The sequence below is a fragment of the Daphnia magna genome, linkage group LG7, assembly GCF_020631705.1.
Source record: "Daphnia magna isolate NIES linkage group LG7, ASM2063170v1.1, whole genome shotgun sequence".
Lineage (NCBI taxonomy): Eukaryota > Metazoa > Arthropoda > Branchiopoda > Diplostraca > Daphniidae > Daphnia > Daphnia magna.
Window position 1 is genome coordinate 12,873,508 of NC_059188.1, and position 26,058 is coordinate 12,899,565.

The window sequence follows — 26,058 nt, forward strand, 5'->3', positions numbered from 1 at the left end:
TGCAAATTTCAAACGCTAATTTAAGATAATTACAAGTATTTCGAGGCTTCTTGTACAAATTTAAGAGCATGTAGTAGAAATAGAATAATAAAAACTTTGACAGTTGTTTTAGGGACTTGACAACGTCGTCAGGCAGCTTAGTGAACTTGTTCTACAGGAAAATGGTCCGTGTGAATGTTTTTCGTTGATGTGTTTTATTATTAAACATGTTGCACTGTTTTTTATTTTGATTGCTATTTCAATAACAATTAATGGGAAATCTACTGTGGCAGAATCATATTTGTTTCATTCGTTTAAGGACTATTAAGTATGGGGGTCTTTTTTTGAAGTCCTGGGCAGTCTGAAAGTGGGGTGTGAGCTGCACTTTATCCTACCACCTTGTGGCTAATGCATCTGCTGTCCTTGTGTTCGCTTCCTATTGCTGGCAAAACATGATTCGTATGAGCAGATGCTAGCTCCCCAGACCAGAATTCTTGTGCCAGTTTAGCGATCCAGATATGAAATTTCATTTCCGCATTCGTTAGTCAAAGTCAACACCAAGGCACGTGCTAATGAAAGTTCTCTGATGAATCATCATTCAATATCCTGCATTTCCGTCTTGCTGACCAGGCTGTGTAAACGATGTGTTCACCTCCTTTTTTTAAAAAATATCACTAACCTGAACACGCACTAAATTTGGAAAAATATGGCCGTGGGTTCGTAGGTTTCGACCAAATCGTACACAACCAATAGTTTGTTCAAGTGCGTTCCTCCAACTAGCTGCCTGGTGATCGACCCACGCATTTTATTGAGTATATATATCAACCGTATCTTACTGGAAGTAGCAGTAGTTCGTGCGGCAGTTAATTCGACAACATGACTTCGAGCCATAGTCGGTTTCTTCTCCAGGTAAAACATTTCCTATGCAAGGGATGCGTTAAAGATGCCAATGTATATCGTGTCCGCTGATATAACATGTCACCTGATCTTCTCTTATGCCTAGGTTCTCTGTCTGGCGTTTGTTGTGACTGCCAGCCTTGCTAAGGCCATGGCAATCGACGAATCCCACTCAGGTACAAACACAATGCAACAACGTTAATCCAACAAATTAACGCCTTAATTTTGTCTGTTTTGGTATCGTCCTTCTTACTGAAAATTGAATTATTAATTAAATAATTTTTTGCAGACCCGACGCGCATTAGTGATAGAAATGACGAAGATGTCGATGAAATCATTGGTGGTTGGACTGTCGCAAGAGGCTCCCATTCGTACATGGTACGTATACAATGCATCATTAGCATCTCAATACCATTTAGGACCATTGTTACGTGTTCACTATATTCCCTCAGGTTCGACTACTTCCAATTGGCTGCGGAGGAACTGTAATCAGTGATCGTCACATTCTCACTGCAGCTCATTGCGTTGTTGGGTAAAAGATGAGAGGAATTTACGTTGTTTTCTCTAATTAAAGTCCTTTTGCGATAAACTTTTATAGCCAAGCCAAAATGGATGTCTATTTGGGCGTTTATACGGTATCGCCGATGGATAGCAATCACATCTATCGGAGCGTTGAAAGCAAAGACATTCGAATACACAGCGAATATTACGTAAAGAAGAACTGACACAAATGATTAAAAATAATTAATGATGTATTGTTTTGTTTCTTTTACAGGAACCAACACTTCAAAACGACATTGCCATTCTTCGGATTGACCCACCCCTTTGTCCGGTTAATGAGTTAAATCGCATTGCTATAGCGGCACTGCCTCCGCAAGGAAGTACGTCGACATACGAAAATCGGTGGGGACAAGCAGTCGGTTGGGGTTTTGTTTCCAATGGTAAGTTGTTCAATTTAAACAAAGCGTATATAATGCACCTTCTTATTCTAATCCACGAGATGATGCCACTTTTACACAGTTGGGCCCGGATCGCCTGACCTAAAAGCGACTCACTTATTGGTGCAGTACAAAGGAACATGCGAATCCAAATTCGGCTGGTACAATCATCAAAATCAACTGTGCACATTCCGCCAAGATCAAGGCGTTTGCAGGGTAAGTCAACCCCCTTCATTAATCAAAATGTCGGACACTTAATATCAGCTCTAGTAGCTTAGTTAGATAACCTGTAAATTTTTTTTTTATGAGACCTTTTTGATTGGCAAATTTTTACAGGGAGACAGTGGTGGCCCAATTTTAGTTAATGGCGTCCAAGTTGGAATTGTTAGTGGCGGTTCGACTATTGCAGGATGCACCTTCGGAGGCGTCTTTACTCGGGTATCTACCTATGTTAACAACGGATGGATTCAAGAAAATATGGTCTAACTTTGTATCTGACTTTCATACGAATAGCCCGAGACTTCAATCAATCATGGTTGCACGTCACAAAATATGCTTAGACTTGTACGTGATGGCACAATTATAATCAGCAGCAAACTAGATATGGTTTTATTGACTTTTTTTTTTTTTTAATTTGAACTACCCTTCGTTAAATTTATCTAAAAAATCTAACTGTCATTCACCGGGGTCTTGTGGTTCTCGGGGGGTTTTACAAGGAAAGTAAGCGCGTAATAACTTTCCAGAAAAGTTAGGCGGTTTTCGGTAAATCAGAAAACAATTTGTCAAAAACATAAATTAATTACGTCGTCGATCACACAAAGTTTCATTTTAAACCAATTGAAAAACACAGAGTCCGGCCGGCGTGTCGGCTTTCGTCGAACACTTGGTTAAAAAAAAAAATCCGTCTAGATAAATGGCTATAATTTGTAACACACTATTTGGTCAAAAATATTTGGCTCGCACGTGGAAGCCAACAGCTGTCTGGTGCTGCTGTTCTGTCTATTAATTGTCACTATCACTTGTACACCATGAGTAATTCTCATTTGCGTGTTAAGGAAACAAACGTACGAGGAAAAAATTGTATCTTATATCGGCAGCTGCTTAGTTCGTGCGATAAGTCGTAACATACACGCAGACGTCCCAAAAAATATGCGATGAAACTACGATGGGATATACTGGGCAAGTCTCTCAGTCTACGCAGTACAATTCGACCAGGTAGCAGCGCAAGCATTTTTGGGAAAAGTGAGAATGTCGGGAGAATATATTGTGAGTAATCTAAATTAATTTTTACTAATCAATTACCTTTTTTGGGTTCGATTCTGCTTGCATGCGTGAGCGGCTTGATGTGTATAGTTCAATTGCTCTCATTACTGCTTCCTTTTGAAATTTTATTAATAGCCTCGGAATCCGTTCAATCGTAAACAGCGAACGCAAATCAAGTGGTATGTCAAGGCATCCCTGGAACAATACTTTTGCCAGAAAAAAAGGCCGTCCGTCCAGGAGTTGTCCATCCTGGCTGGTTCGCTCCAGCTAGACAAGAAGGTGGTAACTGTTTGGTTTTACAATCGACGACAAAAAGAGAAACGTACGTCGCTGTTGATGCCTCGCTTAACTTATCAACCGGCAATCCAAACCAATGAAAGAATGGCCATCAATCAGCAAAGAATAATCAGCTATCAAGCAATGCGATTAGCCGATATGCTAAAGGCGAGATCCGAAATGATTGGTCAGCACAATGGGATAAACATGTACGCCTTCCCATTGAAGAGACGTTTAGCACAACATTCAACTGTTAAACGCTTTTCCTTTGGTCAACCTGACGAGAAAATAGAGAAAAAGACAATTTTTGTGTTAGGGACAAAATGTCCGTATCACAAGAAATTTATCAACAATATGATCAACCACGTTGTTGATGTTCAACCGGAAGATAAGTTTCGTTTTCAACTGGTCGAAGAAGGTGGGCTTAGCCAGACGATGAATTGCATCTCGGTCTACGATATCCATTACGCTCAAGGATTTCGGATTCCGTATTCACTGACAATTGTAGTTACCCCCTACTTGGCCGATTCGGAAGAGTCGGAATTTTTTAGGAACCAAACAATTGCAGAAATCTTACGTGGGTTCATTGCAGACAAGGAAGGAATCCAAGAACTGGATATAATTTGCAACGTTTACTTGATCACGAAGGCCGACACCAGTCGGTCGGTTTTATCTATCTTCGGAAAGGATGTCGAGGAGAACGTCAACAACTGGGAACTGACCGAAGATTTTCTGGGTGATTTGGTCTCCTGGCGAGAAATTATTCAACACTTTTTCTTTATGCTTGCTAGGATGAAGACAAAGTCTCTTTCGTTGACGAAAATGGTTTTGGACGAGAGAAGAAAAATGGAAATGGCGGTGGAGAAACTACAGTTCCTTGTCACTGTTGGATTGGCCAAAATGGAAGAGATGAGTGTTGCAAACCAGGCACTGATGTATCAAGCACAGATTGAAACGAAAATGAAACAAGTGAATTATTTGCAACAACGTCTTCCAGATTCAGCTGTCACGAGTCTCCAAAGTCCAGAGAATTGCATGCTAAATGTAATCCATGATCAGCTATCCAGATTGAGATTAGATGAAACTGATCATGATGTTTCAGTGACATGGCACTCCAAAGCCCTACAGAATGACTTGCTTCAGAATGGGGTATCCATGATGAAACACCTGCATTCCATTTGGCAATGCATCTTGCAGCTCAACATGATTACCCTGTACGGGAGTACATTTATGAGCCAAAAGATGTTCAACCTCATTTTTAAAGCTGAACAGCAGTTAACACATCTAGGAATTCAATAATGCAAAGTGTGAAATGTTTTCAAAGTCTTCTCTTACACTAGTCAAAATTTCTTTCGAAGATTATGTATACCGCTGTAGTTCATCCAATCTTAGTTGCTTTTGTATAACGCTCGTGGATTTTATATGGCGTTGATAGTCGTTTATTTTCTTAAGAATGCTATTATCCATGCATCGTTGTGAGCAACGAGTTTGTGGACAGTCTTGAATTTTTTCCATGATAAATTGTTGAGAACATAATGAATGATACGGAAATTTTCGGAAACAAACTAGCAAATCACGTTTTATATTCGTACTGTATGAGTGATGTGGTGGGAAAACGAGTTTGAGCGCACTTTTGGCGCGAAAATGGTTCGAATCCTCACCGCCAGATGCCAGTACACGAATCGAACCGCACATTTTTTCCCTCCATTTTTTTCCCCCCTTTATTATCGGCCTTCCAGTCCAAAACTGGCGACCTTGCGCAGTGAATCCCTCCCTCAGGGCATCAGCCCCCAAAAAGCCATTGGGGTAGAGAGAGAGAGCTAAAGTTTGATGTATACACACACACACACAGCTACTGCCTCCCCTCCCCCAAGTTCAGAGAGAACCTGCGACTATGGGTTGCCTTGCAGTTGAATGTTAGCCTTCAGTTGTAGAGTCGAGTGTCTCGTCGGTGGTTCGTTAGCGAAGCTTACGAAGCTTTTTTTTCGTAGCTGGCTGGCTGGCTGGGTCGCGTGCATTTTCTCCAATCTTTTTTTATTTTCCTCCCTCTTTTTCAACCCCATTTCCATCTTTCCCCCTAATTTTTTGTTGTTTCCAAAGTCCTTCATTTCAACATTGGGATCCTTAAAAAAGAAAACGAGTTGAACACGAAAAATTCAGAATCTTTAAAAAAAAAAAACCCACTTCACGTTTTATATTTTAAACTGCGTGTGTTGTTGTATTATCGATTCCCAGTCGAAAAAAGAAGTTTTCCTTCTCGTGTCTGTGTGTGTGTGTGCGAGAACAAACGCCATGGCGTCATCTGAGATCAGTAGCTGAAAAAAACACGAGTTTGCCCCTAAAAATCAAGAAAAACAGAATTTTCAGCCTCGCCACACGCACCAAATGGAATTGCAGTTTGCATTTTGATCGAAAACATCATTGGTGTGTGCGTTTTTGGCGCCCGAAATCGCGAAAACGAAGGGAACATTCGAAACAATTGAGAAGCAGAAGACACACGAGATCCAATGGCCGCCGCCAGAACGAGTCTGCACAGTTCAGTTGCAACTGGTCCCATGTTTGGATTAATTTTAATGATGGCGTGGTGGTCGACGTGTTGGGCGTCGTCGTGGCAAGAAAATGTCAGGCCCATCATGACCGTTTCTTACGGTAAGTTCTATTTATTTTTTCGCCGACATTCTATCCAAATTTCGTTGCATCAAAGTTGAAACAAATTATCCTTCGTTTGATTCACCCCACCATCACTCGACGTAAACAGGAAACGTTGAATTCGAAGAAGAACAGCTTGACTTTGTTCTTCTTCATTGCTTGTTCACCCTGCCTTCTAAATAAAAGGAAGAATAACACACACACCCGCCGAAGGTGATGTTGTGTGTGTGCCCTTCTTACCAGCTGCTGTCGCGTGCGGCCATGTTTGTTTCGGCTGGTCTGCCAGATGGTCACCTGATGTGGTTCCATTCGAAATGGACGAGCGGAAAGAAAGAGAAAAACATTCGAATCAAATCTCGAGAAAGTCTATTATTTAAAAGAGAAAATGTGCACTGACCGTACGATATATTTAGTGGATCAATTCCCTCATTAAGTAAAAATGGGGGGGCATTTTCTCTTTAAAAATCTACCGAAAATAGCAACAGTGGTTTAAATATTTTATCGTAGAACATATAAAAAAAAAAGGGTTTTTTTTTTTTATTCTTTTGTTGTTCCAGGATTTAAAAAGAAATAAGTTTTTAGTCCAGCGAATGAAATGGACATAGGGGTCCAGGTGGGACAATCTCCACCTTCTTTTTTTATTTTTATGATTGTTCGTTTTGGGTGCGTTCCACCATAAATCGTCTTTTGTGTGCGTGTGTGGTTGTTCCAGGTGATTTCAAAAGGTTCTCTGCATTTGAACCTGTCGTCTCTACCCGTTTTTATTTTCATATTTTTTGTTGTTTTTTTTTTTATTTTATTCGTTTTTCCCTTTTGGGGTTGGGTTGGCCGGAATCTACTCGTCGAAATCAAATGTTTTCTCCTTAAACAAAAACGAATAATTTAACGACATTTTTCACGGTCGAGCGACGAAGAGAAAATCAAAAGTTTTCACGAATCCTCTTGAATTGCCATCATTTCCCGTTATAAACTATTCAATCTCAACTTGTTTTTCTTTGCCTTAACGAGAAACCACTTCCGGCAGGATGTCTCTCTTGTCTCTCTTTCAAAAGAAGAAGAAGAAAAAAAAAAAAGGAGAGGCTCGTAACTGAAACAAATTCATTCAGTTTAACCTGTTGACCTGCGTGTCGTTTCTTGCCCTTCATTTCCATCACACAAACACACGCAGATCAAATGTGAATTTCACTTAAATAGGGGGGGATCGCCTTCGTCTATAACACGAACTTGCGAGCGTACCTGTTTTCTTTTTGCGGTTATTAGGACAACATCTAACATTACCACGTGAGAGGGTCATTTTTTCATTTGGTTTTATAGGACAAGTGAAGGGGCCACCTCTCACACGGTGTTGGTTTACTCTTTTTTTTCTTTCTTTTGAAATTATTATTCTCATCAGCTCCTTTACTTAAGTAGCTGAGCAACAGGGTCCCCCCCTTTCTGGAACACACATAAAGTTTCGTGTTTCTTAGCTCATCCGGAGGGAGAGCTTTTCTCTGACTCATCAGCTGGATTACATTTTTCTTGTTTTCCATGAACAAAAAATAAAAAAAATGGACAATTTCGGTTGACTTGTTTCATGAGCTATGAAGGAATTTGTTTAATGATTTGTTGCGCTATGAATCATCCGTTGAGAATCAGATTTTTTTTTTAAATTTCTTTTCCTTGTGCGGATTGGTGACGACGTCGGGTCCATCGACGCTAAAGGAATCACCTCTGGAACGAGGGTGTCGATTGAATGTCTTGTGGAAGAAGGGAAACATTGAAATCAAAAGAGGAGGAGCTTGGGAGGCATTCCGGAGCTGTTGGAGGAAGAAAAAAAAAGGGGGCCGGTAGCGCCTTCATCCAGCAGCCCGTTTCTTTTCTTTCCTCCTTGCATGGAAAGAAATGAAAATATATCCAGGGGCGCCCCTGGGTCGTTCCTCTTTTTTTTCTTTCCCTGGCAACTGGACAAACGGTCGTATCTCATCCATCATCCCTTTTCCTTCTTCGCATTCTCCTTCTATTTATCCTTGTTTTCTCTCTCTCTCTCTTTTCAAATGTTCCTTTACTCCGCGGGGAAATCATTTCGAAAGAACCTCAAAAGAAGAAGAAGAAGAAGAAAAACTGTGTTACTTTTCCTCTTTCCCATTTTTTCATCCGACCTCCTCCTCTTCCCGCTTCTGACTACGCCGATTCGCCTCGGTCCCATTTCTCTTTCAGCGCCTCCGTTCACCAATAAAAAATTTGATTTTATTTCAAAAATTAATGAGCGTCGAATTGCGCGCGAAATTTGAATAAAAATGGACTCTGCACTTGGCGAAACATACAATAAAAACGCATCGCCATTTGCCATGCGCAATTTTGTTTGTGTTCCAATTTTGCAACGGCCCAAAAGACAATGGCCCTTTGCTAATTCATTTTCACGGTCGGCATTTTTTAAAATACGTGCAGACGAAAATAAGGAAAGAACAACAACAAGATTCTCTTTGTTTCGTTTGGTCGTTTGACAGATTGAAATGATTTCTTGTGTGTTTGCGGTTAACTCGCGTCCGTCATCTCCATTGGCTTAACGACGTCTGCCGCGCAATGCCTTTCGTTTTCTCTCCATCTGAAAGATGACGCGTTGATTTGATTGACCTTTTGTTATCTCATTAGTGGCAGCCCTGATCGAGGAGGGGTGTGGTTTCCGCTACTTGTCTCCACCATCTTCGTTCGTTTAAAACGAGGCTATTTAAATCGAATTTTCTAAATTTTCATTGTTTTCTGAATTTCGTGAGTTTTCGGGTTGAAATCGTTTCAACGGTGGAGATGAGGGTGAACGACACCGTTGCCATTCATTTGTTGTCTCGCTTTGATGGACGACTACCTACTTTGTGTGAGTCATTCGCAGCGGGAAGAGGATGGAGGAAACATTTCTTCTTCTCAGACAGGTGAAAGACCCCCCTCTTTCACTCGCTATGGAATTCCAGGTGTCCTGGAGATCCTCTTCTCCTCCCCCCCGAAATTTTGAAATATTTCAAATGCCCTCCATCAAAAGCCATTCGTTTGCCGAGGTGTTTTTATTTATCGTCTTGCCACACTTTTGCCTTTGCGTTTACCTGCTGATTCAATTTTCGGGGTGATTGTAATCAGAATTTTTTTTTTTTTTTGAATCCAGCGTTGCCAAGTTGTTTTTTTTCCAGAAAAGACGTAAGAAAATTTCCTCTATTTTTTTCCCGGAGTGTGGGGGGGAGAGGCCAGCAGAGAGGGGAGGAGACGTGTTTATGAGGCAGGCCGTCTACTACTATCTATTGTGTTGTCTGTGTGTGTGTGTGTGTGGGTTTTGTCGACTGAAACGCACACACACACACAAAAACCTTTGACCACCGAAACCCTCGTTTCTTTTGTCTTTTAGTGAGGGGGGGTAACAAGACACACAAATTCTCTTCACAAAAAAACACAAGATTTATCGCACATTAGCCCGCCCACGGTGTCATTCCATTTGGGTGGGTTGCATTTTTTTTTTTTGCTGCTGGTGACTCTTGGCTTAACTTGAATACCCACCCCAATCGATATAATGTTAATAGACAGTACACACGGTCCCTTTAAAGTGGGGTCGTCCTTTTTTCTTGAAAGAGGTAGAGACGCGAACGGACAGAAACGTAATCAAATGATAGTGCTCGTCATTACGTATGCAACTATGGTTTCGTATCAACATCAAATAAAAGAACTTTCTCTCCACTATATTATGTAGGCCGAGTCTGTCTCTCTCTCCCCCCCCACTGCTGTTCCATTCCTTTTTTTTTTTCTCTTTCATTTGCTGGACCTTTTTTTTTATGTTGTTGTTGTTGTTGTTGTTATCCTGGACTTTTTAAAAGAATCCCCGAGGCAGAAATCAAGAGACTGAAACAATTTTTTTTTTGTTGTTTTCTTTTAGCTTTTCAAATGTGTATGGATGCGAGACGACAGCTTGTTATTATTGTTCGTGTCGTATTGTGAGTGTTGAATGCACCAGCCGGCGGGGGGATGTGTACAGGATGACAATCCCGAGCTGCAAAAAAAAAAAAATAAATAAATAAATAAAAATGGATGAAACACCAGACGCGTTGACATGACCATAAGCCTGGCCAAAATAAAAGATAATCATATAGATACACACACGCACACAAAGAGTCCATTGTACCAGGCGAGTGTGGCGTCATTCCGGAAGAAGAGGAGGGGGAGGGGCAAAGAGAAAAATCCGTTAGTCGTGATAGAAGCAGAAAGAAAGGAATGTTGTTGTTGTTGCTGTTGAGAGTGCAATGTGAAAAATGGCAACAATGGAGGATGATGGCGGCTCCCGCTATTGTGCGTGGCTAAATCGCGATGGTTGTCTCTCTTCTAGCGCTTCGGCATTGGCTCAATCGCTATGGAAAAAAAAAGGAAACATCGACAAAAGAGGCCAAAGTGCCAAGTATTTTTTTTTTAAATGGCAGTTGGACCGTGAATATAAAATTTTAAAATGTAGCGCGTCTCCTTTAAAAAAAAAAAAAGAAAAAAGGGGGTCGGTAGCGTCGAAATGTCGACTCGACACATTTTTGCTTGGCTGCCTTGATTTGGCTACTTCCTCATTCTATTTAAGTTTCCCTTCTGGAAAAAAGAAAAAAAAAGAAAAGAAAAAAATTATAAATTCGTTTGCGGCCATTCAACTTGATTAACTCGTTATCTGGCACAAAGTCGGCGTCGGTTGTGGCATTGAAGAATCTGATGAATCCGGTCACGCCGTTGCTTCAATTTTGCCGACAAAAACCACAACATTTTTTTTTATTTTTTAAAGGGGGAAATTGGTTAACGGAAGTTGTTACGCAACAACGGTCAGTAGGTAACAACAACAACAACAGACGGGAGCGATGAATGTTGAGCGAAACGTATCAGAAATGACGGTTTGTTTCCAACGCCATCTAGCGTCTTTTATATCGTTAGCCGACCCAAAACTAAACCAGAGGATAAACCACACACAATCTTTTGAAACAAGCCCTCCCCCCCCCCCCTTTTTTTTTGTGTTCTTGCTTTTGCCACGTCCATTATCAAAAGATACACACGAGGGGGTGAAAAGAAAGGAAACAGGTAGACAAGATAAGAGCAGTTCCCAACCAATAAAAGCATTTTTTGGTCCTTTCTTATTTTTATTTTATTTTTTAAGTTGTAGCCTCTTATTTTATTTGTATTTAAATTATTGATAGTGGCTCTATGTGTGTGTGTGTTTCTTCCCACGACCTTCTTAACGTGACCTCCACTTGTTGTGGGTTCTTTGAACGGGGGGGTTGGATGATGTCCTTCTAGCCAGAGGTTATCTACTTTCGGCTTATTGTTTTATTTTATTTTTATTGATGCATCTCATTATTTTGTGCATGACGTGTAATCAGCAAACGTCCGTGTGGCATTTTTAAACGTTTTTTTTAAATATTTATTTATAATAATGAATTCGAAATCAATATTTTGAAAACGGGGGGGGGGGATGACAGACACGTCACACGACTAAAGTGGAATTTGAGTAATTGGATTTCAAGTGGAGGGATAAGAATTTCTTTGTGACGTGGTGTGTGTCACGTCAGATGGAAATTCACACCCCCTCTGCACGGACGCCTATTTTCTATTCGAACATGGCGGCCTTACTTTCTCATTTGAATTTCGTAGTTTTAAGTTTGATACATCGATAGATTTCCCCCTCTAGTTTTTTTTTTCTTTTTTCAAACTAACCGACTGGAAGGGGAAAGAGAGACAAAAATGGGTGAATCAGCTATCTTGTCTGGTTGTTCCTCCTCCCCCCTCTCTCTGCACTCTTATTCCGGAAGGAAGCGCCCAGTCCCTTATATCCGGAATGGTTGAGGGGTTCTCCCCCCTCCTCGTCCCTACTTGAATCTCTTGCAATCATTCGACTAAAAAGAAGAAGAAGATGCGTCATGTATGCAGATTTTCAGAACAAAATGCGCGTTTCATCTCGCCTTTCAGCCCGTCCCTTTTCGACCCCTCCCTTATTTCTCTCTCTCTCTCTTCCAACAGATTTACCAGTTGGGCCATTAACGTACGCCAGCAGATGGTTTCGATATCCAATTAAAAACCGGATTGAAAAAAAAAAGGGGGGGACCATTTTCTTAAAAATATTCTCATATTTTTTTTTAAAGCCTTTCGATCAATTCGTCATCATCTTTTGAGTCCGTTTAAACAGTTTGTTTATGAACGAGGAGAAAATCAAATAAAGAGGGGGGGTCCGTATTTCGTTTCGACGACAGAGGCAACAACAACAACAAACTGCTTTAACCATCTGCTAAGTTTTGAAAAAAAGGTTCTCTCTTGCTCTGCCACGTCCATCATCTTCTTTTTTTTTAGCGAGGAGGGGGGAGGGGTGTCGTTGTTAACTCGAAATACACAAGCAATGATGGCTCTGCCGTAGAAATGTAGGCCAAACGAGTTTGAGGGGCCGAGTCAACAATGAGATTAGTCTAATCGAGTCTCAACGCCATCTCCATTGTAGATCTCTGTCCGTCTGCTTGCATTGTGCCGACACGCGTTCGCTCTACCAGCGTGACTAACGGCCGCTCGGGACGTGGGCGCAGTAGTTCGAGTGGGGGCAATCTATTTCACTGAAGGAAGAAAAGTCTTGTGTTTTATTTGATGCATTTAGGTTTATTGCCGAGCGAATGGCGCCCCTTTGTTTTGTTTTTGAAAACGTGTGCGCCCACATGGAAGAGCAATGGCCCATCGTCGATCATCCGTTTGATTTGCTGCTGGGTATTATTTTGGAAAAATACAATCGAGCCTGTCTCTCTCGTGTTGATGAGCCACTGCTGGCAGGCGTAATCAAAAATAGAACTACAAAGGAGTTTGAAATGTTCTCTTCTGTTTTGTTTTGTTTTTTGGGGGTTCGGGGGGGTGGGATATGATGGGGACAATGTAAACGCTCCCGGATGTTCACTTGAAGAACTTCCAAGTTTGTATGTGTGTGTGTGTGTGTGTGGGTAAAAAGAATAGGGATATTGCATCTGTGTGATGACGTCATGTTAATCGGTCAATGGCGTGTCTAGCAAAAGAGATTTCTAATCTTGTCTTGTAACATGGACACACGAAAGAGAATCAAGTGATGATTCACCATTCCTCCTCATCCGCCTTTCGTTTTGGACTTGGTCTTGCCACATTGTCGACAACGTTGCCGATTATTTCTCCATTCATTTTCGTGTCCACTTGACATCCCCCCCCCCCTCTTCTCTCAAAATGGTTATTCACATTTTTTTTTGTAATAAAAAAAATTGCGACGTTGCCAAGTTTTTGCTGTTTCACGTTCACGCGAGAGAAAAGAAAAAAAAAATGTTGAGCGTTTGCTTCTATCTCGTTTGGCTTTCCCCCTCCCCCACTCTCTTTATGTGCGTGTACGAACAAGTACGAAGAGGATGGCCCCACCCACCATCCGATCAATACTCTTTCCTCCTCTTCTCTCTCTCTCTGCGTCCGCCGTACATTTTTATTTTCTATCCCCCAATTTTCGGGAACGATGGCAAAAAAGTGGAGGGGGGGGGGGAGATCAATCAGATGGAGCATAAAAAAAAAAAAAAAGGTCTTTTGTTACATTGGATATGTCATTTTGTGTTGTTGCTTTGGATGTACGTACGTATGGAAGGAGTGGATGTTGAACATGACGTCGTACATCAATTCGATTTTTGTTGGTCCCTTTTCTATTTGATTTGATTTGATTTATTATTTTTTTTTTTATTGTTATTTGTGTTTTGATGTGATATTGGATTTGTTGATGATGGATCTATTTTTATGATGACGAAATACAGGAGCTGACGAAGCGGTCCGTTTCCAAGGCAACACGACCAGCAAAGATCACTTCCGGTTATTGCAGTCGGATGGAGAATTCGTCCTCGTCGGTGCCAGGTTAATAGACGATTTTCTTGAATTAATTGCATTTGATTTTTGGTTCTTGTTTGGCAATGTTGCGCAGTTGAGTTTTGCATTTTTTTTTAAAAAAGAAGAGATACTCCAAGTTTTAAATGGGAATGAGCAAAAGAAAAAGGGGGGAAGGGTTCACGATTGAATTGCGAATAAGTTATGATTCGTGTCTCTTTCGCTTCACTAGCAATCAAAAGGCATTTGTTTTTTTATAACATTTTTTCTTTTTATTTGGCGTTTGAGTTTGAGCTTGCCTCTTGGTAACACCAAACTTTCTTTCCCCCGGACTAAAAGGAGAGCCAATAGCAACCGTATCTCTTCCCTCTCCCCCCCCCCCCCCTCTAAAAAAACAAAAAACAAAAAACGATCGTGACAACCGGAGCGAGTCCCGGTTGCTTGGGTATCAATAAAAACATGCCACCCCTTCACCCAGTCACTTTTAGTTTTCAAATCTATTTTTTCTTTGGTCGTCACGTGACGTGCAGACGAGCGTATCGTTTTCGATCCAAAGAGAAAAAGAAAAAATGTATAAATCTGTATCACATCACACAGAAACGCAATCATCCTCACTTGTCCTACACGGATCCATCCTCACCCAACTCGCCCCCTCCCTTCCCTCCCTCCCCCCACCCAACAAAAAAAAAATATGGTATTTACAAGATTATAGACTACGTACAAAGTTTGAGAGGGGAGGTAAAAGGAGGAGGAGGGTAGGCTGTAAGAATCGATCGATATCTTCGTGTAAGTGCGTCTCTTTTTCACAGGGGATTCACGGGCGAGGGAGGATAGATCAGGAGGCGGTCGTGAACAGGATACCAAGGGGGGGGGGTTTCTTGAGAACTCTGTTGGCCCCACGCTCTCTCTCTCTCTCCATCGTGATGATGGATATCCTTCAGTTTCAACCTTTTCGATTTACGTCTCCGTTTTTTGTGTGTGTGTGTGTGCGACTCCCCCTTGGATTATGCAAATCGAACGGGTACGTTATTACAGAGAGGCAAGGGCTAGCATATCAATCAGCCCATATTTGAGAAAATATTATTTTTTTTTTCTTAAAAAGAAAAACTGGTTTTTTTTCATATTTTCTTAATATTGGGATTCTTTCAAGATTCTTTTGGGATTCTTTGAAAGAATCTTTACAATTTCTTTCGACTTTCATATTCCATCAACGTTTTATTCATTTTAATTTTTTAAAAGATTCTTTATGCAAATTTTTTCTTTTAAAATATAATATATATATATACATGCATCCTCCCACATGGTTTATTTCATGTTTCTCTCTCACTGGTCACTAAGCTCGTTAACTTGTCCCGCAACAACTTCTTGGCCTCGACGCTGAAAAGGTTGTTGCGTGAGTGCGTGTTTCGTTAAGCCCTCTAACGGCCGGCCGGATGCGACTTGATTTCCTCCTTTTGTTTTTTGTTTATTTTTTTTTTTTGTTTTGTTCCAACGTGAGCGCTCACGCAACGGCCGACTAGCCAAACGAATCGAATTTAAATGAAACTCCATTTTCAACGGCAACGTCATTTATCTGACCGAAACGCATAAACTGGTGACGTAACATTTCACAGTTGGTGATTTCTCTCCGACTTTTTGGCCAAACTAGCGTATCGATCCGTACGACATCGTTACACACGCACACACACACGCGCGCGTTTCTTGCTCATTAATAACTTGAAAAGAATCCCCAAAATGCGTGTCTTGTTTTGAGGCCGTGTCTGTGTGTGTGTGTGTGTGGTCCCGACAAAAAAACTTGCTGCGCTCTCCCTTTCTAAAATGCTCATTAACGCCGAAACATATGCAAACTTGAAACAACGACTAGACAAAGGGGGGAAGAGAAATCTCACTGGAACAATTTGTTTAGTTTTTTTTTTGTTTCTTTTTAAACATCAAGACACAAAGGGGGATGCTGCATGACATCGATTTCCTTTCTTTTTTCATTGTTCCTTATTTTGATATTTTTGGTCTTCCGGGCGGATCGGGGCATTGGGGAGGGTGTCGATACGACAGTCCACTTTGGTATCAAGGAATGTCTGTGTGCATGTCTGATGAGTTTCTTCTTTGGTGGATCACGTAGCAGCGTAAAGAGATCGATATCTCGGGCTGCTCTAAAAATAGAAATCCAGCCGATGCGATTCTCAAAAGATTTTTTCGCGTTGCATTTTTCCGCATCGCAGATTTTTTTTTTTTTTTTTCTGTAAAGAAATGAAAGATGGCGTCTATTTCGGACGTCGGAAGTCCGGGGAAGAAAAAAAAAGAAAGACGGAAGGAAATGGAGGAGGAGGAGGGGTATGCCACCACTACCGCAAATAGAGACTAATAGACACAGGGGGGGAGAGAAAGAAGGAGAGTGGGGCGTTGAAACATTGAAGGAGCCTCCCCCTCACCTAAAAAAATAAAATAAAAAGAATTTTTTATTTTTTTATGTAGTCGACTTTCTATGGGGCGGAGGGGGGGGGGATGTGGCGTGTGTGTTCCAGATTCTGTGCCCATGCGCCATCCTATCGATCCCTCTCGTTTTCTTATATAATTCCATGTACCAGTAGACAACAACGTTCGTGTTTTTCTTTTGTTTTTTTAAATGACACCCACGCTTTTATCTTGTTTTCAAAAAAATAATATGCTAATTATGAATGATTGGAATTGTTTTGTTATTTAATCATTTTTAATTTTTTTTTGAAACAATTAACAGGAACGCAGTCTACAATTTGAGCATGCCGACCATGGTGGAGAACAAGGTAAACATCTTCATTTCGATTGATTCGATCGAAACGATCTCTCTGAATCGATCGATACGTAGAAAGATCCTTTACATATCCCGATGTGGTTCCTTTTAATCGATATCATCCCCACTGATGCCGGGGAACGTCATTAAAAACAAGAATTCGTGTGAAACGTGTCGTGAATTGGTCAGCAGTTTGTGCGGGTTGGGTATTTTTAAAAAACAACAACAAAAACAAGGAGGATGCGAGAAGGCCAAGCTTTTCGGGGGTTGTGATCACAATGCAGTTGTTGTCCACGAGGGACTTGAAAGCTCAATTAAGATCCTGTCGACACCATACAGCCTCTCACACACACACGCAGAGAGAGAGACGCAGTTTTGGGTTGTGTAACAAAAGCTCGCCCCGTTGGCGACGGCCAAAGACTTAACGAGCTTTGCCCCCCTTTTCTTTTGTTTTTGTTTTGGTTAATGACATTCCGTGGGGTTATGGCTTCGCCGTGAGACTTCGGCCCAACGAAAACTCTAGTTTTTTTGTTTTTTTTAAATCTCGTGATTTTTATGAATATTTAATTATTTCCAAAATTTCGGTTATGACGATAGAATTCTTTAAAGTATAAAAACAGTGGAGGTCGGGCCATCTTTCCTTATTTGGCTACGGGATTTGTTTTGTTTTGTTTGCTGTGGCGCCCACTTTGGGATCAAACAGACGCTCTTTTTCCCCATCATAATTCCTCCCAAGGGCGAAAATATATCTCTCTTTTTAAAAAAATAAATATTTCAAAAGGAGACTCTTCTTCTTCTTCTTGTTGGGGGGGAGAGACGCGCACTTTCTGGAACGTGCTGTTACTCTCTTCAATGTCTGTTTTTCTTGTACGGAAAAAAGAAAGAAAAAGGACGCGCGTGTGAGAAATGCGTGTCTTTTCCGGTGTAATCCCTCGGGCTCCTCATTCCGGATATAGCAGCACAGCTTTTTGGAAAGACGGATGTTTATTTCATTTCATTTCATTTCATTTCATTTCATTTCAAAATCTATTTCACTGATATCAAACCTTTAAAAGTTGGTGTGGAATGGCCGATTTCAGGCAAACCCCTCCCTTTTAGTGTTTGTAAAGAATAAATACGATCTGGCAACGTGGAAAGAAAAAAGGAGGGAGAAATTTGAATTGAAGATTATCATTTGATGGCGTTCGTTTATTTGAAGCAGACGCGTGTCGCGATTCGATTGAAGGTCAGACGACACGCACGTCGATGCGCTCCTCATTCACAACATGTGACGGTTGTAGCGAGCGGCCGATTCAAAGTTGCCTACGTTCACGCCCTGTGTTTTATAAATAGACGATTGGATTGTCGATGGTCCACTTGTTTCGCCTTCGTTTCCGAATTCTGACAACGGACGAAAGGCGATGGGCCATCATCGATTGTCATCCATTTTGTGTTTTTTATGTTTGTGCCATTGACGTCATTGGTTTCCATCGTTCAATCAGAAAATTTCGTTTCGTTGTCACTTTGTTTTGCGCCTGGCGCCATCTCGCATTCGTCCTATTTCATTTGTTTCGTTTTTATTTATTTATTTTTTTAAATCCCGCCGCAGAAAGTGGAATGGTTCGCCCTGGAAGATCACGTCAAAATGTGTCAGCTGAAAGGTCGCAGTGAGGTACGTTTTCAATTGGTGAAACTCAAAGATAAATGACATTTTAAAAAAACAACAACAATAAAAACACAAACAGGAGGAATGCCAAAATTACATCCGAGTGCTGGCCATGAAGAGTCCCGGCCGTCTATTGCTGTGCGGCACTCACGCCTACAAGCCCATGTGCCGCGAATACGCCTACAAGGTAATTTCATCATGTTGCAAATTATTCAAATTTTATTATTTTTTTAAAAGTAAATATTTCCAAATAAGAAGAAGAACAACAACAACAAACAAATTGTTTTGTGTTGTGTTGTGAAAAACATTCAAATCCAATATTTGGTATCGAGATCGATCGATTGTTCGACGCCATTGACGTCACTGGTCTTTTAAGGCCCTCACTAGTCAACCATCTGATTTCTTATCCTTTTTTTTTTTTTTTATATGACTTGATGTGTGTGCGTGGAATCGTGACGCACACGCAGGAAGGTGAATACGTCCTGGAGAAGCAGGTCAACGGCCAGGGCGTCAGCCCTTACGATCCATCACATAACAGCACGGCCGTCCTTGTCGGTAAGTGCCGTAATGAATTTGCGGGGGGGAGGAAATCAAATCAAATCCAACTAGGAAATTGTTTCTTTCTTTAAAAAAAAAAAAAATTAAAGAAAATTGACTTTTCATTAAAGCGATACGACGTCGTATTAATAATTTTTTTTTTTAAATTGAATTAGATGGCGAATTGTTTGTGGGCACAGTGGCCGATTTCTCCGGCATGGATCCGCTCATTTACCGGGAACCGTTGCGCACCGAACAGTACGACGCCACCAATCTCAACGGTAAAAAATGGACATTTTCATTCACTTTGATTCGTGTCTCTCTGCCGACCGCATTCCGCCTGATTGATGTCATCACCTTGATGCGGGACGCTTGCTGGTCGGCAATGGCACAACGTGGCAAACATGCAATTCTGAATGGGGGTTTGGATGCCAGGCAAAAAAGCATCGCAATGTTTCGTCATCATAACCCAATCGTGGGGATTAAAGATTGAACGATAACTTTGTGTTGTTCCAGTCCGTACGATATGATGTGTTTCCCAACATAAGTTTTTGGGAGGGTTTTGTTTGAGGGCCATTTCCCACTGTAGGGGGGGGGATGCACTTTCAAGAGAAAGTCACGCGATGTGGACGCCTATTGTTTGATCGATAATTATTTTTTTGTTTGTTTAGCTAACGCCTACACGCACATCAAAGTTAATTCATTTTTATAAAAAAAATTTTAATTTTTTTTTTTTTTTTTTCTTGTCGGTTGGTTGGAATTTGAATGAATCGACCAGCTCCCAATTTCGTCAGCTCGTTCGCTCACGGCGATTACGTCTACTTCACGTTCAGGGAGACGGCCGTCGAATTCATGAACTGTGGCAAGGTCAGTTTTAGTGTCATGATGGTTACCAATTTTTTTTTTTTTTTGAATGAATGAATGCAATCTAAACGTCACATGATCAATTAGACGGTGTACTCGAGAATCGCGCGCGTATGCAAATCGGATCGTGGCGGGCCGCACAAGTTTCGCTACCGCTGGACGTCCTTTCTGAAATCGCGTCTCAACTGCTCCGTTTCGGGAGATTATCCGTTTTACTTTAACGAAATCCGTAAGTCTTTTTTTAAATATTATTCCTCCGCCAATGCAACAGATGGCGTTCTAATCGACTCTTGTTTTTCTTCAAAAAACTTTTCAGAATCGACTGCCGGCCCGTATGAAAGCCGCCACGAAGGCAAACGCGTCGACATCATTTACGCTACGTTTACGACGCCCTCTAACGCCCTGTCCGGCTCGGCCGTTTGCGCTTTCCGGCTGCACGACGTTGAGAAAGTCTTTGACGGCGCCTTCAAAGAGCAGGCCGCTCTCAATTACAACTGGCTGCCCGTTCCAGCTCACAAGGTATAGGCCCTCTGCTCTTTCTATTTCGAGCAAGGACAGAGGAAGGCCTTATGTCTATTCCTACACCTCCCCCCCGCCCCCCTCCAAGGTTTTCTTGTGGCTCTTGAAAGTTTTTGTAAATGAATTCAAAGTTATTAAAGGTGGGGGAGTGGGGGTTTCAATGAAATGGCAACGTCCAGTGATCAGTCAAGCGGGAAATCAATTGAAAACTTTCAAGTGCCGCGTGTGAAGCCACGGACAACCGCAGGCTCTGGTTTGGAAAACAACATTACCATATTACCATATTGAATAACAAATGAACATGAAAATGTTTAATTATTTATTTATTTATTTTGAAGGTACCCGAGCCGAGACCTGGCCAATGCGTCAACGACTCGCAGACGCTGCCCGACGTCACCCTCAATTTCATCAAGTCGCATTCGCTGATGGACGAGTCGGTCCCTTCCATGTTGAACGAGCCACTCATCATCCGCACTGGATTCCAGTAAGTTTTCACTTTCATCCTCTCGTCGGTTCGTATCGATTTATCGGCTTCGTTAAAACGATCCAATTGAGAGAACACACATAACACGCACAAGGTCCCTTTGGCCGTTAACGGCTCGCTGCTTGACGGCCATGGCCCACCCTCCCGCCCGCCATTGTGGCCGTTGATGATTGCGCCGTGCACATACTGGTGACCGACTCGCACAATCCGGATGCCGAGTCGATTTTTTTTGTGGCTGTTGTGCGGTTTCGCCCAGCATTTTAAGTGAGCACCGTCGGTGTAGGGCAATTGTGCACACGATTCAATTATTCTTGGATCCAATTATGAAAGATCTAGACGCTGGAGAAAATGACGGACTCCAACTCTGTGTGTGTGTGCGTGTGTCTATAGAGCTTCCATCGAATGTTCGATATATTACTCCCCCCCCTACCCCTCAGGGGGTTCCTGGGCAGCTCTTTATTGTGTGTACGAGTTCATTCGATCTTCGTCTAGCAACGATCGTTTTTTTTTTTTTCTTTCTTCAACGGGGGAAAAGGGAAAAGAACGTGAGGCTTTCAATGGGTTTGATGACCCCGGGACTCAAGTCTGTCGTAAAATCATTTGATTATTTCGAGGGTAGAGGGAAAAGATCTTTTGCTAATTTATTTTTTATTTTTTCAGCTGTAGATTTTAGGCCCTTCTTTTTATGACTTGATTTAAAAAAAATGGAATAAAATGGTGAATGGGGGAGGGACGGTTGTATTTCGTGACAGTGTCGATCTTTACCGAATTATACTTTCGAAAATGGCTGTCGCCAGAACGTACCGGTTGTTTTCTTTCAGCCGCTCTTAACCGGATAACTTGGTTATCTCAATAAACGACGTATGGGGCAGTGAATCGCTCACCGAAATTGAGGGGGTGGGGGGTTTGATGGTGCTCAATTGAAAAAATAAAATAAATAGTGGAGAGGGGGGCATGGAAGGGAAATAATCCTTTTGGCTTTTTGACTGGAATGTCGTTGGTTACGAAGCTCTAGCAGGTACGTTTTCTCTTCTTCTTCTTTTTTTCGAATAATAAATAAAAATGCAAAGACTGTAACGCTCTGTGCGTGTCTGTAACAATGGAAGAGGGGACAAGAGTACAAGAATGTAGCCTCCCCCCCTCCTGTCACGTGAACGAGGGTTTCAATCCCCCCCCTCATTCTCTCCGTTATTTAAAAAAAGAAAAATGTCTTTATGAAGAAGACAAATGAAATTTGTGAAATTCTCGGAATGTCCATTGTCGATTCTTGCCTTAACGTTTTCTTTTTGTTATTGACAGTCACCGGTTCACCAAGATCGAAGTGGATCCGCAAGTGAAGACGCCCGAAGGCAAATACTATGACGTTCTTTTTATTGGCACAGGTAAGCCAACGCAGCTGCCATTTTGATTTGATTTTTGATTCATATTTTCAAAATTGTTATTTCCCAAAAAAAATTCAAAAAATTCAAAAAAAAAGATAATGGCAAAGTGATCAAAGCCATCCGCACCGATTCGGGCCAGCAAGTGATTATCGAGGAGATGCAAGTGTTCCCCATTTCGGTGCCCGTCACCAACATGATGATCCATCGCGGCAAGATGGGCGGCATCGACGGAGCGTCTGAAGAGGCCCGGCTCGTCGTGTCCTCGCAGGGCGAAATCGCTTCGCTCAAACTGCAGCGTTGCTACAGCGACAAGGTGTCCACTTGCAGGTATGAAACGCACATCATCGTGTTCCAGGAATGATTTGATGATTTGAATCGATTGCCTTGATGCTCGTAGCGATTGCGTCAAACTACGTGACCCGTACTGCGCCTGGGACAAGCGCAGGCAAAAGTGCGTGGCCGTCGGGTCGTGGACGTTGGAAGCCAATCTGTTCCAGAATGTCAACACGGGATCGCACGAATCGTGTCCCGATTCGACGCACGGCAAATCGATGGTCAAGTCGCCGCCCAGTCGCGACAACAGCGCCGGATACGTGGCCTCTTCCTCGTCGGCTTCCGGCATGGCGGAAGCGTCGCTCTTCAACGCGGATTTTCCAGCCGCGCCTCCGTCGTCGTCGGGCCCTTCCAGGAGCGGCAAATCGTTCGCCACGCACAGCCACGTGGCCTCGGACGTGCCGGACGGCGACAAAGACGACGGAACCGGCGCTGCCGACATGGACGCCGGAATGGACGGCAGTTTGGACTTGGACGATGCGGACGACGATGTGAGTTCGGTCAGAGGCAACGATGGGCCCAGGATCTCGCCCGACGAGTCGCAACCCAAGTACACGGTCGAGACGCTGGCCATCGCCGTGGCGGCCGGATCGCTGGCCGCCCTCTTCCTCGGCTTCGTCCTCGGCTACTGTTGCGGCCGCAAGTGCCGCAAAAACGAAGAGGACAACATGCCCTATCCGGACACTGAGTACGAGTACTTTGAACAGCGTCAAAACTGCCACATGCGCAGGTGAACATTTCCATTTCATCGCCATCTGTTGGACGAGATTCAAATTTGGCGCTCATTTTTTTTTTTTCAGGTTGCAAGACGATCCGAAATTGCTGCCGCAGGAGGAGGCCACCTACGCCGAACCGATTCTGATGCCGACGGTGAACAAGACGATGACGCTGACGCCCAGCAACATCGTCCAGCACCAGCAGCAGCAGCAACAGCAGCAGACGAACGCCATGCATTGCGGTGGCGGAGGTTACAGCGCCACCTCGCCCAAGGCGACACTGCGCAAAGTGGTCAACAATCACAACTCCGCGCTGACGACGTCCAACAACGCGGCCAACAGCCAAGTAGGTGCCCTTTTCGAAACGTGCCCGTCTCCTTGCCCGTCCAGCGGACTCTACGCGCCGTACAGCGATCACGGAAACAATTACGCCACGGCCAACAACGCCACCCTGTCCAGCAATGCGGTCCGCGATCCTTACAGCAGCTTCCGCAGTCGAGACGCTTTCGGCGCCGGTTCCATCAGGAGCCAACACCAGGCCGCCTTCAACGGCCATCAGCAGCAACAGCTGCCGCCCATGGGCGGCCTCCAATCGTTGGGGCCGTTGGACGGCTCGACGGCCCTGTACGGGGGCACGCTACGGTCCAGCAACAAAGCGGCCAATTTGGCCGATAATTACGGAACGGCCCGCAGTGTCAAAAAGGTCTACCTCTAAATTTAAAAAAAACAAACAAATGAAATGAAATGAAATGGGCGATTACGTTATATTTAAAAAAAAGGGGAAAAAAATCCAATTTAATTATTTTAAACAATGAAATTTTTTATTATTGGATTTTTGATTTTTCTTTTCTTAAACGAATGACGAGGAGATTAATGGGCGTAGGCAATTCATTTTTTTTGTTGTGTGTGTGGAGCTTTTTTTTTTTTAGTTTTGTTGTCGAAATATTCGAGTTGCCTCCATTGGTCTTGATCGTTTTTTTTTTCTTATTAAAAAAAAAAAAACAAATCTCGTGTGACACGGAACAATTATTTGGTACGGGTTTCCATCGACGCTTGATTATTATTATACAAGACGCAAGTGTTTATTTGAAAAGAGAGATGAGATGAGCCAGCCAGCGAAATCAGTGCAATACTGATATGTCCAGCAAAAAAAAAACAAAACAATGTCCAGCTATTGCTTTTCGATATGTACTGTATACACTCTCAACGTTTATTCTTTGTCAAGGAAAACCAACAAACAACAGCAAAACAGAAAAAAACATAAAAACAAAATTCGTGCTTTGTAATTTTTCCCCTCCTCTCACTTTGATATCTCTCTCTCTCTGTATACATAATACCAAACCATAAAGAAAAATGGCCAATGTTTTTTCCCTTTTTTTTTTTTTTTTTTAATTGTTTCGCTAAATTTTTGTGTGTTTGTATCATTTAAAATCTTGACATCTCCACGTTTATTTGTTTCTATTCTTTTCATTTCCCTCCCCTTTTTTTTCCGTGTTTTGCGTGTCCCGAGGTGATGTGTACATAATTTTGTAAAATTGGTCACCCCACCCCTGCCCCCTTCGATATTTTATTTTTTATTTTTTTAAAGAAAGAAAGAAATGCAACGAGAGACACACACACACAGAGATTGAAACAAAAAATTGATAATTAATAAGATTGTTTTATAAATTTTTTTTTTTCTTTGGGACGTTATCGAAGCAGCTCGTAAACAAACAAAACAAAAAAAACTGTCTATAAATATATATTTTTCATTTGTTGCCGAACCCCCATTTTCGCCGCGAATGTCTTTCCATTTTAGTTGTAATTAATTCCTTCCTTGTCCTTCCTTTAATTATCTTTTGAAACAAATTTAAAAATTTTTTTTTTTACGTGTGTGTGTGTCTATCCTACCCAACAACAAAGATTGTTGTTTTTGATGTGTTTTTTTTTTTTAACATTCACCTACCCCCCCCTTTTTTTTAAATATAACAGACGTTAAAAAGAGAAAAAAAAAAGAAGATGAAATAAGCCAATGATGAAATCCTCCGTGTTATTTGGGGTGAGATAACAGTCCGATCCAAGTTGATTAATGAAGTTGAAATTATAAAAAAAAAAAAAAAAAATCAAATTATTTTGTCGTCTATATGCGTGTGTGTTGATTTTGAAAACAGAAAATCAGTCCACCTATCTCTAATGGCGTCACACAGAATTAAAAAAACAAACAGAAACTTGTGTATAGAAAACGTGCGTAAAGCCACGATCGAATGTGAATATTTTGAGAAATTAATTTTCGTATTTTGTTGGGGGGAGAGTTGGGGAGGGCGGTGCATATTTGTGTGCAGGGTGACGAAAATTCCAGCGCCCTCTTTCTTCGTGTGCCATTTGTTTGTTCGTCGTTTCGGTCCGCCAATCTGGAAATGATTTTCGTTTGATTATACACGAGTAAAAAAAAATGAAAAAAAAATTATAAGAATGAAGTAAACAGATATTGGGGTACAATCAACTATCTATTTATAAACGCATCTTGCCACACACGCTGCTGCCCGCCTAATATATAAATATATATTTGTTTCTCTCTTCTTTCCATCTTTTTTTTTTTTAATGTGGAACGGACCGAGAAAAACACACACACAAATGAAGAGAAAAGAAAAACTTTATGCGTCGCTTTGTATTTCGAATTTTGTCTGTGGTTGAACGGCAATATATAAATATATATACCATCCATAATGAATTTGACAAACTATGCATACATTTTCTTTAAAAATCATTTCCAAGTTCAAAAGGAAAATTCCTTTAAAAATCTTAAACGCCCATTTATTATTTTCCCAGGAAATCTGAAGGGCAATGTTCTCATGCCCAACAGGGAATCCCAATTCTATGGAAAACGATTTCAACACGATTGTGTGTGTGCATGCATTAAAGATGATGCAGAATTCCGCAAGGTTGCCAGTGCAAAATTGATTAGCCTACCAAGAACGCGATGGATTCACG

General features: G+C 41.8%; 3 protein-coding genes across 3 annotated transcripts; all 3 read left to right on the top strand.

The window, feature by feature from the left end:
- The first annotated feature begins 625 nt into the window (after window positions 1–625).
- Window positions 626–2,416, top strand: LOC116927937 (chymotrypsin-2). The gene is made up of 8 exons (XM_032934982.2): window positions 626–888; window positions 983–1,052; window positions 1,166–1,254; window positions 1,329–1,408; window positions 1,475–1,586; window positions 1,652–1,817; window positions 1,897–2,030; window positions 2,151–2,416. The coding sequence occupies exons 1-8, from the start codon at window positions 856–858 to the stop codon at window positions 2,298–2,300; spliced, it is 834 nt and encodes a 277-aa protein (XP_032790873.2). The 5' UTR covers window positions 626–855; the 3' UTR covers window positions 2,301–2,416.
- A 599-nt stretch (window positions 2,417–3,015) lies between these two features.
- On the top strand, window positions 3,016–4,725 carry LOC123474384. Its single transcript, XM_045176463.1, has 2 exons — window positions 3,016–3,080; window positions 3,213–4,725. Exons 1-2 carry the CDS (start codon window positions 3,063–3,065, stop codon window positions 4,650–4,652), a joined length of 1,458 nt encoding a protein of 485 aa, XP_045032398.1. The 5' UTR covers window positions 3,016–3,062; the 3' UTR covers window positions 4,653–4,725.
- Window positions 4,726–5,235: 510 nt separating this feature from the next.
- LOC116927940 (semaphorin-1A) lies at window positions 5,236–25,798 on the top strand. The gene is made up of 15 exons (XM_032934983.2): window positions 5,236–6,002; window positions 13,775–13,871; window positions 16,576–16,621; window positions 18,197–18,259; window positions 18,333–18,440; window positions 18,721–18,808; window positions 18,967–19,071; window positions 19,569–19,657; window positions 19,742–19,883; window positions 19,971–20,173; window positions 20,512–20,657; window positions 21,957–22,039; window positions 22,135–22,366; window positions 22,437–23,102; window positions 23,173–25,798. Exons 1-15 carry the CDS (start codon window positions 5,861–5,863, stop codon window positions 23,801–23,803), a joined length of 2,841 nt encoding a protein of 946 aa, XP_032790874.1. The 5' UTR covers window positions 5,236–5,860; the 3' UTR covers window positions 23,804–25,798.
- The last annotated feature ends 260 nt before the right edge of the window (window positions 25,799–26,058 follow it).

Coding starts and splice junctions, on each gene's coding strand:
- LOC116927937 (XM_032934982.2), top strand. CDS start 856: ATGACTTCGAGCCATAGTCGGTTTCTTCTCCAG. Junction 1,587..1,651: donor GAATACACAGCGAATATTAC/GTAAAGAAGAAC, acceptor TTTCTTTTACAG/GAACCAACACTTCAAAACGA. Junction 2,031..2,150: donor AAGATCAAGGCGTTTGCAGG/GTAAGTCAACCC, acceptor AAATTTTTACAG/GGAGACAGTGGTGGCCCAAT.
- LOC116927940 (XM_032934983.2), top strand. CDS start 5,861: ATGGCCGCCGCCAGAACGAGTCTGCACAGTTCAGTTGCAACTGGTCCC. Junction 18,260..18,332: donor AGCTGAAAGGTCGCAGTGAG/GTACGTTTTCAA, acceptor AAACACAAACAG/GAGGAATGCCAAAATTACAT. Junction 19,072..19,568: donor CGACGCCACCAATCTCAACG/GTAAAAAATGGA, acceptor TGAATCGACCAG/CTCCCAATTTCGTCAGCTCG.